Source organism: Eretmochelys imbricata, chromosome 11 (genome assembly GCF_965152235.1).
Source record: "Eretmochelys imbricata isolate rEreImb1 chromosome 11, rEreImb1.hap1, whole genome shotgun sequence".
In the NCBI taxonomy this organism is placed as follows: domain Eukaryota; kingdom Metazoa; phylum Chordata; order Testudines; family Cheloniidae; genus Eretmochelys; species Eretmochelys imbricata.
Genome location: NC_135582.1, coordinates 8,047,111 through 8,067,807, shown reverse-complemented (window position 1 = coordinate 8,067,807; position 20,697 = coordinate 8,047,111). Strand labels below are relative to the sequence as shown.

The 20,697-nt window shown below is 41.9% G+C and overlaps 2 protein-coding genes across 2 annotated transcripts in view; one reads left to right on the top strand and one right to left on the bottom strand.

The window, feature by feature from the left end:
• The window catches only part of LOC144272360 (fibrinogen-like protein 1-like protein), a 57,924-nt gene extending 52,558 nt beyond the window's left edge, over positions 1-5,366 (top strand). The window contains exon 3 of the mRNA XM_077830362.1: positions 5,251-5,366. Coding sequence (XP_077686488.1) covers positions 5,251-5,366 — 116 coding nt within the window. The remainder of the gene's footprint in view (positions 1-5,250) is intronic.
• The window catches only part of TMEM177 (transmembrane protein 177), a 56,057-nt gene that overhangs the window by 23,830 nt on the left and 11,530 nt on the right, over positions 1-20,697 (bottom strand). The window lies entirely within an intron of this gene.

The window sequence follows — 20,697 nt, the reverse complement described above, 5'->3', positions numbered from 1 at the left end:
ATGATTAGGGGACTGGAACACATGAGTTATGAGGAGAGGCTGAGGGAACTGGGATTGTTTAGTCTACGGAAGAGAAGAATGAGGGGGGATTTGATAGCTGCTTTCAACTACCTGAAAGGGGGTTCCAAAGAGGATGGCTCTAGACTGTTCTCGGTGGTAGCTGATGACAGAACAAGGAATAATGGTCTCAAGTTGCAGTGGGGGAGGTTTAGATTGGCTATTAGGAAAAACTTTTTCACTCGGAGGGTGGTGAAACACTGGAATGCGTTACCTAGGGAGGTGGAGGAATCTTCTTCCTTAGATATTTTTAAGGTCAGGCTTGACAAAGCCCTGGCTGGGATGATTTAGTTGGGGATTGGTCCTGCTTTGAGCAGGGGGTTGGACTAGATGACCTCCTGAGGTCCCTTCCAACCCTGATATTCTATGATTCTATGAACTCCGAGGCCAATGAAACCAACCACCAATATGCAATCTGTATATTTCAGGGTCTAATTTTTTCATTCAGAATGATGTTGACCATAGGGTTAAATATTTTGGGTCAGATATTAATGTAGTGCATATCAATGTAGCTCAATTGACTTCAATGCCAATTTACACCACCTGAGGTTCTTGTCCATTAACTTGTAAAATAACGTGATTTATGTTTCAATGGGGAAAAAAGGTGGCAACATTGTTGTAACTGCTGTGCTTTAATGGAAAACAAAATTGACGATTTATAGGAACCTGAAATAAATGTGCAAAAGATACATAGTGAGATGAATATTGTTTTCTTTTCAAATAAATCATTCCCCACTTACGCTTGAGTAGACATGAGCTGTGGCATGAAGTCTTGTAGCTCTTTATCACTTCAGCCCTGTCATTTTTGTTTTTTAGCTCTGAAAATTCTGCAAATATTAAACTAATATCCAGTACTGGAGGGGAACTCTGATCAGACAATGATCTTTTCCTCGTGCCAATATATTATTCTCAGTATATTGAGAATAGCCCACTTCCACTTTAACTGAATTGGCTCGTTAGCACTGATCCCCTACTTGGTAAGGCAACTCCCATCTTTTCATATGTTGTGTATTTATACCTCTACTGTATTTTCCACTCCATGCATCTGATGAAGTGGGTTTAACCCACGAAAGCTTATGCTCAAATAAATTTGTTAGTCTCTAAGGTGCCACAAGGACGCCTCGTTGTTTTTGCTGATACAGACTAACACAGTTACCACTCTGAAACCTGTCAGTATACTGTGTGATCAGAGAGAATAATTTTAAAACCATGTCTGCAATGGAGGTAAGCTGTCAGGAGAAGCACGTCTCCACAGAATATAAAAGAAAAACAGCATAGCAGGCAACACATCCATGTGACCCGTCTGCTGCAGCACATCATATCTCCAACTCCTAGAACAATCACTGCAAATGGAGATCCAGATTCTCAGCTGGTGTAAACTGGTGCAGCTCCAAAGTCAGTGGAGCTAGTTTATACCAGCTGAGAATCTGGCCCAGAGAGAGAGAGAGAGAGAGATAGGGGATATGCTAGAGACAAAACAGCACACCTTCTCAAAAGAAAAATTATGACACTCTAATCTGCTAAAATTCTCAGATTGGATCAACAAAATAGTTGGTAAAAGAGAACTGGATATCAGAGACCTGGCTGACATAATTTAACTGGACTTTCGAACAAGTTCCTTGAAAAGGGTTATTTTAGGAAACTAAGTAGTCATGGAGCAACTGAAATAATTATAAATAATTATAAACTGGCCAAAAAACAAAGATTAGGAATAACTGTTTCAATTTTCAACAAAGGAAAAAGTTGACCGGGGTGTGCCCTAGTGTTCCATATTAAGACTGGCCTGTTTTAATACATTTGTTAAGGAACCAGAAAAGACGATGAGTAGTGAGGTAGCAAATTTTGCAGATGACACAAAATTATTGGAGTTGTGCACACTGGAGTGAGCTCCTCCTTGGGAATTCTTGGAGAATCCCTTTCCCCCTGTTCTTTTAATCTACTTTCTTCCACTGAGTCCATCACTGTGGTATCAGAGCATCTTCTGTAAATTACTTTGCAGAACCCAAGGAATCAGTTCTTAATCATCCAACCCTTAACAATATACTTAATGACTGGAGACAATTGGTCTTTACTGGGGACAGCCATTGTCTTTTTGCCTTGAATAGCAAAAACAAATACACCCATAAATTTTTCCCCTCACAGTTTTGGGTATTTCATTGTGTACAGAAGTTTATGAATTTACAGGCACATGTCAATAGCGGTCACTGATTCTGGGTCCCACTTAAGTCCACAGGGAGTAGGAATACTTCACACCTCTCAAAAGCAGATCCAAAGCATTTCTAATTGGCGACCATCAAAGTCAGTGGCTATGTTTGAACATTTTGGTCAGGGACTTTGACTTTTAATCTTTCATCTATTTGCAGTGTTGAAAGCAAAGCTCTATGGAACCTCTTTAAGAAAAAAAGATAAAAAAAGAGCAGTACCAAGACCAGTGAAACCAAAGCAAAGCACTAAAGGGTTGATTTTCCAGAGGTGCTGTGTAACCAGAATCTCAATGGAAGTAAATTGGAATTGCGGGTACTCAGCACCTCTGAAAAACCACTTGTGAATGCACAAGCCTCCTGAGCACTTATTAATCTCAGACACTGGGTGATTGTACTCTTAAAACTTAAGACAAATGTTCAGTGCAATGGGCAGGGATTTTATCACAGCTAAATCTCAAGGCATCGTTCTGATAAAACATATCCTCAGTGTGTTGCAACATTCAAAAGCTGCATCACATCTGTTCCCTACCAAATAAGAACTTCAAGAGGCAGTTGAGGTGCAATTTGGAACATTCATGCTCCAGAAAAGTGTATCTTATGTCTTTTCATTCCCCATATAACATCTTCTGCCCAGTGAGCACTGATTTGAATTCAGGTCACGAAACAGCAAGTACATATGGCAACTGAACTGTTCATTCTAAATTTGTCAATGTGTTAAGATTTCTTCACCTACTGTGCAAAGGGAAAAAGCCCTAGTCTACACAAGAAACTGAAGGAAAGTGCACATATTTGGTACATCTAACCTAGATGCCTCACTCCAAGATATTCTTTGAAAACTCATTTAAAAGAAACCCCAGCTTTGTAGCAGGCAGTTCCACAAATGTTTCCCCCAGTTTTAGTGATTGAACTATACTTGTAACTGGTAGGCAAAGGATTATGGGTCAATTTTTATATCTTCAACTGGTGTAAATTGCTGTAGCTCCACTGAAGTAACTGAAGCACTGTTGATTTACCCCAGTTGGGTCAATGGAACTACACTGATTACACCAGCCGAAGATCTAGCCTGGAGCCTTCATTCTCTTTTAAGGTTTTTTTATTTTATTTTTTTTTTTAAATCAGAGTGTGTACAGTAGACGATTGCATAAAAAACTCAGAATATTAAGAGGACAAGTTAATGATCTATTCACTTTTAAATCATAAGATTTGATTAAGCTGTAAATTAGAGATAATTTTTTAAAAACTGCAATATTGCGGTCAAATTGTGCCACTTCTAAGGTTTTGATGATAATGAGTCTAGATCAATGCTACCAAAGAAAGAATACTGAGAGCATGTATTCTGGCTGCCCCAAGAATAACCTCATGAGCAGATTATTTGTGCCAGGGCTAGGAGTAATAAGAATAAGGACCCAGAATAGTGGGATAATCACTTCTACTCTGCTTGCCAGCTTCTAACAACAGCTTTGTACGTATACTCTCAGACCACAGCCAGAATTTGTCCTGATGTAATGTCACATTTTGGCAATTTTCTCTGATGTATCAGTTCTAGCTCCCTCCCACAAACGCATTTGCAAAAAAGTCAGCACAATTAGCAACAAACTTGACTTTTTTTTCAAAGCACCTTTGGGATTCAAGGGATTCAGGCTTAGTTTTGTTGGAATGTTGCAATGCTTCTCACAACGCCATACTAGGACCAGAGCTCTGAAGTTCATGGACAGACGGCAAAAAGCTTAGTGTCGACATCTAATAAAAATCCTGAAGATAATGGGTTTACAAAAGAGTGATATATCAGGAAAACAGATGTAACACACAAGCCAAGCACCCCCACTGCAGATTCCAAAGAGAAAGAGGCTGATAACCTGCATGTAGCAGAGCGAAGACACACTGGCGCGGCACCTCCTGCTGGTCGTCTTGGGAATTATCTCTTCACCAGTTTCGGAGTGCCCTCTGCTGGCCGGGGTCTCACCTGCCTCAGGCCCGCATGTCCCTCCTGGACCCTGGTGCACCTTTACCCTGGGGTTCTGCCTGCTGCAGTACCCCCACATGCTGGGTCTCCCATCCCAGGGGAGCCCCCAACCCCCTATCCCCACCTTGCCTCAGTGGCTACTGCCAGTCGTCATCTAGCCCCCTTTCACAGCACAAGGTTGATTTATAATAAAGGTAAAACAAATTTTTTAATCAAACAGAGAGAGAGAGAGGTTTTAAGCGAGCTCAAGTGTAAGGGATAAGGACAAAATGGTTACAAGCAAATAAAAGTAAAATATGCTTCCTAGTGGCTAAGACTTAACAAGCTACAGCTTTGGTCCAAGTTATCTTTCTTACCAATCTTTTTGCTTTCCAGTCATAGCTCACTTTACCTCAGTCAGGACCTTCTGTAGTAGCACAAAGGGCTGGTTTCCCTTGTCTTTCTAAGTGAAAGTTCTAAAACTAAGCAGGTTTCTTACATATATTCGGTTCCCAGAGACTTCAACCCTCTTGGTTGAAGGACTCATCTTAGTTTGCAAGACCTCTGGCCCATCGTGTCTGTCCAGTGATGAATGTTAAGATGGCTTCTTCTCTCTCCTTATATCTTCCCAAATTTACTGTTTTGTCCCCAGGCTCAGGACAACCTCATGCTTTTCTTCCCTTCCTGTGGCCTTTTCACCCCTCTGCTGATTCAAATGTAAATGGCGCTTCCATTGTTTTTGGTCACCCCTTGCTTCATTTCATTGGTAGATAACGGCCTTTCCTCTTGTCTTGGAGAAAACCTGTTTTTCCCTTTGTTTGGTCACAGACTTTAAAGCAGAAGATCGGTGAATATCCATGTTTCCTCTAGTGTTAAAACATATGTTTTACAAGAATATTATCACCAGTGTCTCATTACCTTTCATAAAAGACCTTACTAGATATACTTTTATAATACAGTATACAATCAGTTGATTCAATTACTTATAATTTGAGTATCAGACTCCCTGTCTTTATAGTCCAGTAAACCATTCATGTTTATTCTCAGATAAAATTCCTTTTCTCAACCTGGGAAGAGATACCATGCAGGTTGGTGAAGACTTCATGCTGGTTCCTTCCCTGCTGGTGATAACCGAGTCGTTATTTCTTCCCCAGTTAGCTTGATGGCTTTCTTTACCTTTTATGTAAATGCTCCTTTATTGTCTCTGCCTGACAACTTGGCTGGTTAGGCATTCCATTGTCTTGGGCAGACGGGGCTTATGCATTACATGCCAACACATTTTAAGAACATAATTCTATCAAATATCCATAACTCTCTGTACCCATCTTGTACATACATCATGCAGGAATATTAAAGCTCAGTGAGTTATTAGTTTTCAAGTGATATATTACATGCCATCTTTTGGGCATATATCATGACAGTGTGTTAGGTATAGTAAGTAAGTGAGGCCTGACAAGAACTGCTGACAAATAGCAATGAACCACCAACAGGCCTTTGTCACAATCATATTTTCGTGCTAATCTCTATCAAACAGTTACTAAAATACTTCCTTGAAGCATCATATGATTTCCTGGTTTTGGTCTAGCCTCCTTTCCAGTATCATAAAAAACAATTACTTTACCATTTTGTTTTTACTAAATGCAATCTTTGATGATGATGAATTTGAGAACCTTGTTATCCCCCTTTATGAGGCATAGTTGTCCTCCGTAAGCCCAATAAACTATGCTACAACAAGAAAGTAAATAATGTTGATGAATTGAGCATCTGTGAAGGTATTTTTTTTTCAGATTTACAAATATGTACATTGAAGTTAATCAGTGACTGGCTTAGTCATCATGAACCTTAATCTCTTAGTATAAAACATAAATCAGAAACCTGACATTCTATTTTCTCCTTTTGAACTTAGCCCCAAAGCACTGTAAGTTTATTAAGAGGACGGTTGTATTAGAAGTATCGAAGCCATTTCCAAATAATGCATGTTTGTGCTGTCTTTTTCAGGTTTCCCAAAAAATGTCTTCCTGTAATACCCTGCTAGCTGCATTTGCTGTTCTTTTACTGAGCTGCACACCCAGTTCAGCGTTAGAGAAGAACAAAGACGTTTGGAAGAAACATCTTCAGGCTGTTGACAACCTGCACATGATAAAGGATATTGATGCAATTCACAACTTGGATGATGTTATCTACAGGAGAAGTAAGAACAGCTTTTGTCTTTCCAGCCATTTAATATATTTTAAGGCCAGAATGGAACATTATGAGCATCTCGTCTGACCTCCTGCAGTAACACAGGCCATAGAATTTCACCCAGTAATTCCTACTGTGGCAGGAATTGTTCTTCCCTGTGATGGAAGTGAACAGTATTGATCTCAATAGCAATCAAATACTACTGAACTAGTGTATATCTTTGAGAAAGACAATTGATCTTGATTTAAAATCTCCATGTGATGATAAATTTACCACTTCCTTTGGTAAGATGTGTCAATAGTTAATTACCCTTGGGGTTGAAAAACTGTCTCTTATTTCCAATTTGAGTTCTTCAATCAATGGATCTTGTTATAATTCAGAATTTCTAGGGGAGCAAGAGGTAAATGAATAGAACTTTCCACATTTGCTTGACAGAATATAAAATAAAAAACCTCTGGGACCACTGGCTTTTATTTTCCTGTGGCAACTTCCAATCATTGCAGGCATATAATGAATGCCTAAACATTAAGAATTTATATTTGCTGCCTCAGATGAACATAATTCTCAACTATTATTAATGAGGAACTATAAAACATACTTCATGTTTTATGCCCAAATTACATGGAGCTTCCAAAACCCATAAATACATCTGTCTATTGGTATCTATAGAGAATTATACAACATACTTTTATAATACAGACAACGAGAGGGGATGGAACACATTTAATTTAAGAAGAGCTCTTACAAGGAAAATCTGTCTACAGAATTTCTCTTCCCCTGCTCTGTTTTAAAAAATATTTGTACATGCCCCTACTCTAGCTAGGAAATAAAGAAGGGTTTTAAAAAACGGCATCATTATTTACAGTGCGGCTTGATCTTTATTTTCTATCTCCTTTAAGAAATAGAACCAGGATTTCAATTTACAGTAATTCATTTCTTGTTTAAAAATGAAAACAGCTTCAGAGTAGCATAATGTATAGGGCTTTATGATATACTCATATCCATTAACTCTCTCTATATATATATTCACAGTGAAGTAATTTACTAGTTTTCACCTTTGGAAATATGGGTTTGAGTCTGAGATCACCAATTAAAGTCCTGGTGCTTATCTGATGTAATCGGGTTTAGCTCCACTGAGTTTAGTGGCAATCCAGTTTTTCAAATTTCCATCTGTCCAATTGCCTGAGATGGGAGGGATGAATTATTTAATTTATTTTTATAGGCAAATTTGAGGGCATCAGCAGCGAGTGGGAGGGTCAATCATTGTTTAGGAGAGCCTGCAGAGAGGCTCATCAGGTTCTACGGTCCTATTCTGATTGCCATCATACTGGTATAAATTATGAGTAATCCCATTGAAGTGTATGGAGATGCACTGGTGTAAAAATGGAGGAAGTGAGGTAGACTCCAACCAGTTAGCTGAAGGAGAAAAGAAGACAAAACGTGTGTGGCAGAACAAGGAGGGGAACCTTTGTCTGGGGAGCAGGTTGTGGAGGAGAGCTGGCCAAGGAGTCTTTGTGTTGGGGGGAATAATACATAATTGGTCTGGGATGGTAAATGTTATGACAGTTTTGAAAGGTAAGCCTAATCCCTAGTGGGAATTTGTCCTCATAACAAAGACACAACCCAGGTTGGTATAGTTAACTGTAACTTTGCAATGAGTTCAAAGACTAGAATAGGAAGCCATGAAACAGATATCCCAGAAATTATATGCAAGTTCTTAAAACCTATTGCTATTCTGGTACAGTGTGCAGTTGTGTAAGTATTGGAACTTAAATGTTTCCAATGAATAATAATAAAGGGATGAGTGATTATTCCATTTGGTTCTGCATAACTTTTTCTTCTTGATATTTAAATCCTCACTGCTGCAACAGTCTCTTAAAAGAATATTTTGCCAACAGCCAATATAAAATTTCCTTGAAGAAGCAGCCTGTGATGTGCTCATCCTAAAGCTTTGTGAAAAGTGAGACAAAAATAGCAATAGAGAAAAATGGGCTTTTGCTTCTTTTCAGCAAATAGGAAACTAATGTAGAACTCTCCTCCCCATCTAAAACACCCAAAATGCAAAAGTATAAGTAGCTCATAAACAATTTGATGGAACTAGCAGTGTAACCAGCCTGGAAGTCAGGTTCCAGATAATAACTTAGTGATAATGTATTGGGATAAATTCTGTTCCCATTTACTTTATATGCTGGAGAGATTGTGCCAGCTGAAATCCCACCTGTAGCTCTCCCTTGGGTGGCCTGGCTTTATACCAGCCTCTAACACAGGTTTCTGCCTTACTAGCACAACGTGAGTATTTATACTGTCCCACAGCATCCAAGTGCCTTTTGCATTCAAAATGCCCTTGGTATCAATTAACTCTTTTTGCACAATATTCATTAATCTGGCAGGTGAAGTAATATGTCCTTAGTGAGCATAACACCAGTGGGAAAACCCTGAAATCTTCAGCCACTCGAAACTGTCAGCTATTCCCATTGCCTTTGGGCTTCATTATGGTGGCAGCATCTTAGTGGCCACGAGGGGCCAATTCCTCCAACCACACACCAGGCACCAAAAAATAGTAAGCAGCACTGGAGACAAGAACTGCAGCATAATAGTATCCTCAACAGACTTGGTTAAAATATACTTTTTTTGTGGGAAATGCTGTAAGATTTTCATTTTCCCCTGCAAATTTCCCTAAACTATTTTTGGTTATCCATCCAAAAAATCTAAATCAAATTCCTCAGCTTTCAAAAATCTAAAACAAACATTTTATCAAAAACGGATTAGTTTAACATTGAAAAATTTTAACTTCAACCACTTCCTTTCCTTCCCACCAGAAAATTTTGACCAAAATAAATATTTTTCCAGTTGGTCAAAGAGACATTTTTTATTGCAAAATGATTTAAACCAAAACAAGCTTCAACCAACTCCAATCTACTGAAAATAAGCCCTGATATATTATTGCCACCATTCATTAAAAAACAAACATTTAAAATCAAGATGACACCATCTGCTGAGCGAAGTTTAAGAACCTTGTTTGAATGAGATACAGTGGATAGCAAGATGAGTCAGTTGGCAATCAGAGTTGCACAGGCATAAGCAAGGAACTAAAAGGAACTAAAAATGAAGAAACAATAACATTCCCACTTGAAAATTATTCCGGCAGATGACAGAAATAAGAAGGAACCAGCAGGTCTGCACTTACTTTATTATGCTAAGTTATCAAAGTGTTTTAGATATTAACAAACTTTGCACTTAAAAAAAAAGATTTCATATGCTATGCAATGACAACTGCATGTATTTTACTTAATGGCTTGAGAGGTTGTATAGTTTCACTGTAGCTCCTCCAATTACCTCTCTATCCAGAGGTGTAGTGTGACAGCAATATTCTTCATTGTGAATCACAAAGAGAAGCACAATACTATATTACTTAGCACTTACTGTGGTTGGATCCAAAGCCCAGAGACACTGGGCAAACGCCCATTGACCCCTATGAGCTTTGGATCAGGCCCATAGCACTTTGCATTTTCTATGTACAGTACCAATATGAATCAATCATTCTAATTACAGCTGATATTTTCTATGGCATCTACAGACATAGGAGGCTGAGCATATGGCACAAGGAACACCATTTGCCTCATCTTTCACATATAATGGAAGTTTCCCAATATAACAAAGCCCTGGCTATATAAGAACAGGAGTGATCCTATGTCTGAACCTATCAAAAGTGACCAGAAATTTTAGGTGCCCAACTTCAGGCATAGTAAAGGGGCCTGATTTCTAGAAGGTGGATGCTCAACCCTTTTGGAAATTAGGCCCCTATAAGGTGTCTCCAGAAGGGCAAACAAATCACTAGTCATTTTTTAAAATTTAGGCCCATGTATGTTTACTTACATGCAGCATGTGTACACTGCACATGCTCTTGCTAACTTAATATCTTGGTATACTCACTATACGTATTTCTTCATCAGTTATTGAATTATGTTTGCCCCTAGAGGCCCCCAAACAAGATGGAGGCCCAGTTGAGCTAAGCACTATGCAAAACACACAGTGAGACAGTCCATCTCTGCCTTAAAGAGCTTACAGTCTGAGTGGACAAGCCAGACAAAGGGTGCGGGGAAGGCAGGATAAATTATTATTAGGGCTGGTCCAAAACTTTTGGTCAGAACTTACCTTTTCTTTCTTTTTCTTTTTTTTTTGACAGAAAACTGAGTTTCAATTAAATGAAATATTTCAGGAGAGCATCTGCTTTCAGCGGCAAGTTCATTTGGGAGGGGAGGGGTGTCAAAATTTTGATTTGGAAATGTCGCCACGGTGCCTCATGCTCCCATTGTCTTCTAAGGGCCAGGCCCCCTGGCTGGATTACATCCCACTGCTGTGAGTCAGGCAGAAAGTATTGTTTTTATTCACCCGAATTAATTTGATCCTTCTATGCCAGCCACACATGCTGTCTGTTACGATGTGCATCTCACAGCTGCTATTGCTACAGGCAGCGGGCAAACAGCAGCCGCTCAGTTCCCAGTACTGCCTTTTCCCAGCTCCAGTAACATGATGGACTGTGCAACTCATCAGACAGCTGCATTACTATTAAAGTTGTCATCCTTGTTAAACAGATTCTGGAATTCCTCTTAATGGGGAAAGGGGTATTCCTATTAAGATGACTCTATTGTGACACAGGCTGTGACACTTTACTGCAAAAATATTATGGTTCCTTGCGGTAATGTCACATTATTCCTTTCTCACATGGCATCAGTATAGGAGATTTGTGCTCATGGCTGCCATCTCCAAAGCTCAGTTTCCTTTTCCGAGAAGCCAACAGGGGAACTTGATTAGCTTAGCTGCTGTAAGCAGAGCTGTGTAAATTATTTTCCCCCAGCAAAAAGTAAATTAATGGAGAGATGCATTTTTCCAGGCACCCAAACGATTTGCAAATTCAGGCCAAGTTTGGTGAACTGTTTTGGCAAAAAAAAATTGATTTAAAAAAAAAAGTCACAATGGTTTGTTATGACCATTTCAAAACAAAACCTTTTGACTTTTCTTTTTGAAATGACATTTTGTTTAGAAAATTGGCTAAATTAATAAAAAAAAGCAAAATCACCCAAAAATGACACAAAACAACTATAAGTTGTGACACTACGCACCATATTCTTCATAGAGACATTGTTATGATACGAATATGGCATAACTAAGATGTGTTCTATGCAAGATGGGTCATGTGATGTATCATTGGAAAAGTTATGATTTACTGAATATGATTATTTGTAGGCATGTATCATTTCTGTATCTGAAGTTAGGAATATTGACTATGTAACAATTACAAGTGGGTTTACGCCTAGGGAATGCCCACCACACAGAACGCAATCAGCCTGGATGGGCCATTAGGGAGAACAACAGGACTTTGAAGATGCTAATCTCCCACCTTCCTGAGAAGCTTCCTGGGATGCTGCTTTGACACTGCAGAGTCATGTGATCATGTCACTGGTACTGGACTCCATCTTGGACTACTAATATTTTTCCACTAATAGAGGGTGGGGATCAAATTGGGAAACAAAGGATTCCTGCCATATGTAAATCCTATTTAAGGAAGGGAGTGAGTTAATCAGGGGTCATTCTTCACTGAATCCCCCCAAGATGACTGCTGAAACATCTAAGAAACAAAGACCAAAGGGAGTGGGGGGAGAAGAGCTGAGTCCAGGCTGGAAAAGGTGGCTGGCCTGTGAAAGAAATGCCTAAAACAACATTTAGGGTGAGAAATTACAACTGGTAACCAGTTTCTTTAATGTATTAAGCTTAGTTTGCGTGTTTGTTTTATTTGTTCAGTAACCTGCTTTGATCTGTTTGCTCTCCCTTATAATCACTTAAAATCTATCTTTAGATGTTAATAAACTTGTTTTTTTCCCTCTAAATCAGTTTATGGAATTCATAACTGGGGGACAAAAAGCTGTGCAGATCTTCCTCCACACTGAGGGAGGGAGTGAATTTCATGAGCTTACGCTGTACAGTTTTGGGTTTACTCTCCAGAGCGGGGAGTGCACTTCAGTGCTGGGCAATTCTCTAGCTGAATCTTCCTATACAAAGCTGATTTCAGTGTCTGTGTCTTTCTGCAGCTGGGTGTGTCCCTACCTGTGTTTGTGCTGGAGGAGGCTTGAGGGCCTGCCTCAGCAGGGCAGCGTAAGGGAGCCCCGACTGGTGGAACCGGTGGGCTCAGTGGTATCCCACTAAATCAGATGGCACTCTGGAGTGGGATAACCTGTCACATATTTTTTTTTCCATTTATAAGAAAAACTGAAAAAAACCAAACCAGTTTGTTTGAAAAATTAATCAAAATTTTTCAGACCAAACCAAAAAACAAAAACCATTATTCACTCAGCTTTAGTTAACACTGAACCTCATTTTTCTCTCTAAACATAGTAACCCCAATTCATTTAGTATTCACCCAGAATAGCTACCTAGGAATGAACTTGAATTCCATCACTTCTCCATCATGCTCATTGCCCTAGAATGACTCACCTTAATCTTACTTAATTCTCCAGAAGAAAGGCTATCCAGCCTTGAGACTAACTGGTTTTCGATCATCTCTCAAGCTTATTAGTGATCCAAGATAGCATCTTAAAGTGACTGTTGAACATTTTTAAACCTCTCCTTTTATACTAAGTGGTGGCAAAATTTAAAAACCTATTTTACTGATTTTATTGTCCATTTCCTTTAATGCTATTTAGACTTCACCCTTAATGATATTTTTATTCAGGCCTGAAAATGACTGTGCATTTGTATGAGTGGCCTCTTCTTTCATTGGAGTTGTTCTGTAGGTTATTGTATCTTAGGTTTTGTTCCTTTTTAAAATTTGCCTTCCTATCTTCATCTTTCCCAACCATCCATTTAAATTAAATCCCTGGTTATTTTCTGTGCTAACATTGTACAAGAGTCTGGGAACTCATTTCCTTACTCCTGCATTATAAATATTTACAGAAAAACAGCTTCTTTATTTTTTAATCCAATTCCCCATAAGCCATAACGTTATAACTCCAGATCTAGTGCAGATTTCATTATAATGCTCACTACAAACTCTGATTTTCTGAAGTCCCCAAATGTCAGTGTCTGAAGATGCTTCTATTTTTACCATCCAGCTCCCATTGGTATGGAAGGTCAGGACTCATACAGCCATTTCCACACTCAAGACTGGGAATCTTGCCTTAGTCACACACACTAGTTGGACCAGTTCTGTAATCTCTCTGTGGAACTTCTAAAGGGAATTACACATACACATGTGCTCCTACATTCAAGATAGACAGCTATTCCCTGCAGAAACAGCCATGCTAACAGAGACCATTCCAAGATCCAAGCCTCTCCAAAGCTCAGGGGAATTTAAATTAGCAGTTTTGGTTTGTTTTATATGGACAGCTCAATAACAAGAATGGTGCTCAGATGCCATGGGGATGGGTGTCAGTGTAAGAACTGAGGTAGAGATATATAGATAGAGGAGTGCAAATGCTACTACTTCTGTAAGAAGCTGTGTCAAGGTTCCTTCCCCACTCTGAACTCTAGGGTACAGACGTGGGGACCCGCATGAAAGAACCCCTAAACTTATTTCTACCAGCTTAGGTTAAAACTTCCCCAAGGCACAAAGTCTTTGCCCTTGGATTAGGTAAAACGCTGCCACCACCAAGTGTTTTAGACAAAGAACAGGGAAAGGACCACTTGGAGTTCCTATTTTCCCCCAAATATCCCCCCCCAAGCTCTTACACCCCCTTTCCTGGGGAGGCTTGAGAATAAACAAGATGAGCACAAACCCCCTGGATTTTTAAGACCCAAAAAACCCAATCAGATTCTTAAAAATCAGAACTTTATTAGAAGAACAAAAAAAGATAAGAGAACAACTCTGTAAAATCAGAATGGAAGATAATCTTACAGGCAGTCAGATACAAAACATAGAGAATCCCTCTAGGCAAAACCTTAAGTTACAAAAAGATACAAAAACAGGAATACACATTTCCTCCAGCACAGCGAATTTACAAGCCAAAGAACAAAGAAAACCTAATGCATTTTCTAGCTAGTTTACTTACTAACTCTACAGGAATTGGAGAGCTTGCATCTTTGATCTGTTCCTGGCAAAGGTATCACACAGACAGACAAAAACCTTTCTCCCCCTCCCCCCCTTCAGATTTGAAAGTATTGTCCCTTCATTGGTCATTTTGGGTCAGGTGTGTGAATAAGTGGGACTGTTCTTAATGTTTCCTCTGAATACTGTAGGGGTGCCTCAGTTTCCCCTATGCATTTCTTAAGTCTCTAGGTGGTAGGATAAGGGGGTGTAATTGTTGGAGAGCAAAGGGCCAGTGTACATAAATGGCCGACACTCTGTCTCCTGGCAACTGATGGCCTGGGCCATTCCCCCCTGCAAGTTGATAGCTAAAGGGTTGGAGAACAAAGAAATCAGGTGACCTCCTGGCCCCGGAAAGGGTAAAAGCCCAGAGAAGGAGGGGCTGGAGGATAAGTCAGTTTGGGGCTGGCTGGGGACGTGGAGCGAAGTGCAGACGTGGTTGTCTGGCTCACTGCCCCGCAAAATGGACCTGGCTGAGGGTTCCTGTTCTCTGTACCTACAAGCTCTGTTTTAGACTGTGTTCCTGTCATCTAATAAACCTCTGTTTTACTAGCTGGCTAAGAGTCACATCTGACTGCGAAGTTGGGGTGCAGGACCCTCTGGCTTCCCCAGGATCCCGCCTGGGTGGACTCACTGTGGGATGCGCACGGGGGGCAAAAGATGCTAAATGCTCCGAGGTCAAACCCAGGAAGGTGGAAGCCATGTGAGCTTTCTGCTCTAAAAACAGGCTGCTCACAAAAAGAAAACTTCACCAGAGTCCTGAGTGGCTTCACAGGAAGCAGTTCCAAAGCATTGCCCGGGGACTCCATAACAAGGCGCCAGCGAGGTTACCATAGCTTTTTAACCTTTTACAGTAGAAAGAATTTTGCCTCTGGCCAGGAAGGACTTTATAGCACTGTGGTTACCCTTCCCTTTATTTTTATGACACGCCCCCCAAATCACAGATAGGGGGGAACACTGGCTGTGATTTCTTCCTGGAGCTCTAGGAGAAAACAAAGTTAATAAGACACATGCACCTCTAAATATACTACTAACTGTATAAAGACTAACAATTTTCTCCACATCTCAAGGACGATTTAATCAGTTGATTCTGGGAAATTTTCACGGGAGAGTGCATCAGCCACTTTGTTAGAAGCTCCTGAAATGTGTTGTATGTCGAAATCAAAATCTTGAAGACCTAAACTCCACTGAAGAAATTTTTTGTTATTTCCTGTGGCAGTTATGAAGCCACTGCAGCGCAGCATAGTCAGTTTGCAGGTGGAAAACGCCGTCCCCAAACGTATGGGCGTAGCTTTTCCAGAGCGTAGACAATGGCGTAATATTCCTTTTCACTGATTGACCAGTGGCTTTCCCTCTCAGACAGCTTCTTGCTGAGAAACACGACAGGATGGAATTCTTGATTCGGGCCTTCCTGCATTAAGACTGCTCCCACACCACACTCGGAAGCATTTGTGGTTACTGGGAACGGTTTGTCAAAGTCTGGGGCCCTTAGCACAGGGTCAGACATGAGTGTCGCTTTAAGCTGCTTAAAGACCTTCTGACATTCTTCGGTCCACTGAACAGCATTTGGTGGTTTCTTTTTTGTTAGGTCTGTCAATGGGGCGGCGATTTGGCTGTATTGTGGTACAAATAGCCTGTAATATCCGGCCAAGCCTAAGAAGGATTGGACCTGTTTCTTTTACTTTGGGACAGGCCACTTTCGGATAGCATCCACTTTGGCCTGTAGAGGGTTGATAGTTCCTTGACCCACCTGGTGTCCAAGGTAAGTCACTCTGTTTAGGCCTATTTGACACTTCTTAGCCTTAACAGTTAGTCCTGCCTCCCTTATGCGCTCAAAGACTTTTTGTAGATGTTCTAGGTGTTCTGTCCAGGAATCCAAAAATATGGCCACATCGTCAAGGTAGGCGACTGCATATTCTCCCAATCCCGCTAGGAGACCATCTACAAGTTTTTAGAAGGTGGCGGGTGCATTCTGCAGCCCGAAAGGGAGTACATTAAATTCATACAGCCCGAGATGTGTGGTGAAGGCTGACCTTTCCTTGGCGGATTCATCTAGCGGTACTTGCCAGTACCCCTTGGTTAAGTCCAAGGTAGAGATGAACTGGACCCTTCCCAGTTTCTCCAATAGTTCATCTGTGCATGGCATTGGATAGCTGTCTGGGCGAGTTACAGCATTTATCTTATGGTAGTCCACGCAAAAACGTATCTCCCCGTCTGGTTTGGGAACTAGAACCACTGGAGATGTCCATGCACTGCCAGAGGGGCGGATTACACCCATCTGTAACATATCCTGGATCTCCCGTTTTATAGCAATTTTAGTTTGAGGAGACACCCGGTAAGGTTGGACTTTAATTGGGTGACCTGTGTCAATGGAGCAGTATGCCCGTTCAGTCAGTCCCGGGGTGGCTGAGAACGTCGGTACGTAGCTAGCGCACAGCTCCTTGATCTGCTGTCGCTGCATACGCCCAAGGGTCATGGAGAGGTTCCCCTCTCCCACACCACCATCACTTTTCCCTTCATAGTAGATACCTTCAGGCCACTCAGCGTTGTCATCTCCCTGGGCTGTAAACTGACAAATCTTTAATTCTCTGGAATAAAAGGGCTTGAGAGAATTAATATGGTACACCTTAGGCTTTTGGTTGGAGGTGGGGAATGTTATGAGATAATTAGCAGCCCCCAGGCGCTCTTGGACCGTGAATGGCCCTTCCCACGACGCTTCCATTTTATGGGCCTGGAGTGCCTTTAAGACCATGACCTGGTCTCCTACTTTGAAGGAACGCTCTCTGGCATGTTTATCATGCCAGGCTTTTTGCTCTTTTTGAGCAACTTTTAGATTTTCTTTAGCAAGAGCTAAAGAGGTTCGGAGGGTGTTTTGTAGGTTGGTTACAAAGTCCAGAATGTTAGTTCCTGGAGAAGCTGTAAACCCCTCCCATTGCTGCTTCATCAACTATAATGACCCCTTAACCTCGCGGCCATATACAAGTTCAAACAGTGAAAATCCTAAACTGGGATGTGGTACAGCTCTGTAGGCAAAGAGCAGCTGCTGCAACACTAGGTCCCAGTCATTGGAGTGCTCATTTACAAATTTACGTATCATGGCCCCCAAAGTTCCATTAAACTTCTCCACCAGGCCATTTGTTTGATGGTGGTAAGGGGTGGCAACCAAGTGATTCACCCCATGAGCTTCCCAAAGGCTTTCCATAGTTCCTGCCAGGAAATTAGTTCCTGCCTCTGTAAGGATGTCGGAGGGCCAACCTACCCTGGCAAAGATGTCCGTTAGTGCCTGGCGCACACTTTTAGCCCTGGTGTTGCTTAGAGCTACTGCTTCCAGCCATCGGGTGGCAAAATCCATGGAAGTCAGTATGTACTGCTTTCCTCTAGGTGTCTTTTTCGGAAAAGGACCCAGAATAACTACAGCTACTCACTGAAATGGAACCTCAATAATGGGGAGTGGCTGGAGAGGGGCTTTGACCTGGTCTTGGGGTTTTCCCACTCTTTGGCACACCTCACAAGACGGGACATAGGTAGAAACATCCTTGCCCATTCCCTCCCAATGGAATGACTTTCCCAAATGGTCTTTGGTTCTGTTCACCCCAGCATGGCCACTAGGATGATCATGGGCTAAGCTTAAGAGCTTTACCTGGTAATCAGTTGGAACCATCAACTGTCTCTGAGGATGCCAGTCTTCCTGGTGTCCACCAGAAAGAGTTTCCTTATATAAAAGTCCTCTTTCTACAACAAACCTGGATCGATTAGAAGAGCTGAGAGGCGGTGGGTTGCTCCGTGCCGCCGTCCAAGCTCTCTGGAGACCTTCATCTGCTTCCTGTTCGGTCTGGAACTGTTTTCTTCATGCTGGAGACATCAGTTCCTCATTGGATTGTGGACCTGGGCTTGGTCCCTCTGGAAGCGATGCAGGTGATGGGGCTGTTTCCGTTGACTGTGAACCGCTCTCCGCTGGTGCACTATGAAGGGGTTCAGACTCCGGCTGAGCCTCTTGTGTAGGTTTATCTGCTGCTGCCGGTGCAGGTTTGGTGGGGCCCTCTGGTGTTGGGGTTGCAAGCACTGGATTCAGTGCTGGCAATGGTTCTGGTGCTGGTTGTTCTACCGGTTCCGGGACTGGTTCTGTCTGGGTCTCTGTGACTGGATCCACTACTGCTGTTGCAGACGTTGGCATGGGGTCCGGTTCCATCACCTCTGACCGGGTCCTGGTAGAAGTCCCCAGAACAGAGCTAGGTGTGACAGCTTGCTTAGCCTGGCTGTGGGTGACCATTCTCACCCTTTTGGCTAGCTTCACATGATTGGCCAAGTCTTCCCCCAACAGCATGGGGATGGGATAATCATCATAGACTGCAAAAGTCCACATTCCTGACCAGCCCTTGTACTGGACAGGCAACTTGGCTGTAGGCAAGTCAAAGGAGTTTGACTTGAAGGGTTGAATCGTCACTTGGACCTCTGGGTCGATTAAATTGGGGTCCACTAAGGAAGCGTGGATAGCCAACACTTGTGCTCTGGTGTCCCACCATGCTGTAACCTTCTTCCCACCCACATTCACAGTTTCCCTCCACTTTGAGGGTATCTAAGAGGAATCTGGGCCTGAGGACCTCTGGTGTGATTCCGGTGCAATGAACTGAAATCCTGTTGGGGTTCTTGGGGCAGTTGGCCTTTACATGCCCTGGCCTGTTACATTTAAAACATCGCCCAGCTGACTGGTCACTGGGGCGAGGTGGGTTGCTGGAGAACCGTGTGGTGGGACGATAAGGTGTCTAGAGTGTTCCTTGGTGTGCAGTTGGGGCCTAGGGCTGCCCCTGGTAGTAGGGTGTGGTCTGAGGGTGTCCCTTCTGGTATCCACTCAAACTGCGACCAGGGTTGTTCCTCTCTCCTCCCTCCACCCATTTTGTTCCGGTTTGCCCCACCTCTGTGGCAGTCTGGGACTGCTTGCATTGATCAGCATAAAAAGCAAGACTTCCTGCTGAGTCCATTTTCTTATCCCATAAACGCTGTGTTATATCATCCTTGGACATATTCAGGAATTGCTCCTGTATCATCAAATCCCGTATTCCTCCAAAGCTAGTTACATCCTGCCCTTTGATCCATTTATCAAAATGATCTGTCATCTGGTTTACATAAGCCACATTACTTAGTCCAGGCCCTCTCTTAAGGGTTCGAAATTTTACTCTGTAAGTTTCAGGTGTAACTTGAAATTGTTTTAAAACCATATCCTTGAATTTATTATAGTCAGAAGCCTCATCAATAGGCATCTTATTGAATATATCCAGAGCTCTTCCAATCAATTTTGCGACCAATGTGGTCATCTTGTGAGCATCAGGAATTTTATGGAGTGTGCACAGTCTCTCAAAGGTGAGAAAATATTCAGCAATATCACTGGATTCATCATACTGTGGACATAGTCGCTCCCATTTGTGGATTGTTGGGGAACGATTTTAGGGTTATTCGGTATATTCTGCTGAGCCCTTGACTTCTCTATCTCCAGTGCATGCTTCCTCTCTTTTTCCCTCTCCTCCATTTCTTTTTCCTTTGCCTCCATTTCTTTTTCTCTTGCCTCCATAGCTCTCCTGTGGGCAGCCTCCATTTCTTTTTCTTTTGCCTCCATAGCTCTCTGGTGGGCAGCCTCCTGGGCTTTCTCTGCCTCTTTCGCTGCCTCCTTATCGAGTCGTTTTAATTCGACCAATTTCTGGTGTTCCTTTTCTTTCTCTTATGCTTCCAGTCTGGCTATCTCCAGTTTCTGCTGGCATTGCTTTTTGTCATCTTAGCCTCTCTGTTTTTAACCTAGCTATACCCGAGAGTTAAAACAAAAACAAAAAACAAAAACCTGGCTTGTAAAATTTGCTGTGCTGTAACCTGATACCTTTGTCTCTGATAGCTGTTCTCAGCCTACATAAAAATCCTTTTGTCATGGAGCTGCTCTGTAATCAGGCAGAGAGACAGAACCTGCAGCTGTAATCACCTTTTACAAAACCTGCCGTGCTTCTGGTTCAAAATGATCCCACCACTCTGCCACCATATCAAAGTTCCTTCTGAACTCTAGGGTACAGATGTGGGGACCCACATGAAAGAACCCCTAAGCTTATTTCTACCAGCTTAGCTTAAAACTTCCCCAAGGCGCAAAGTCTTTGCCCTTGGATTAGGTAAAATGCTGCCACCACCAAGTGTTTTAAATAAAGAACAGGGAAAGGACCACTTGGAGTTCCTATTTTCCCCCAAATATCCCCCCA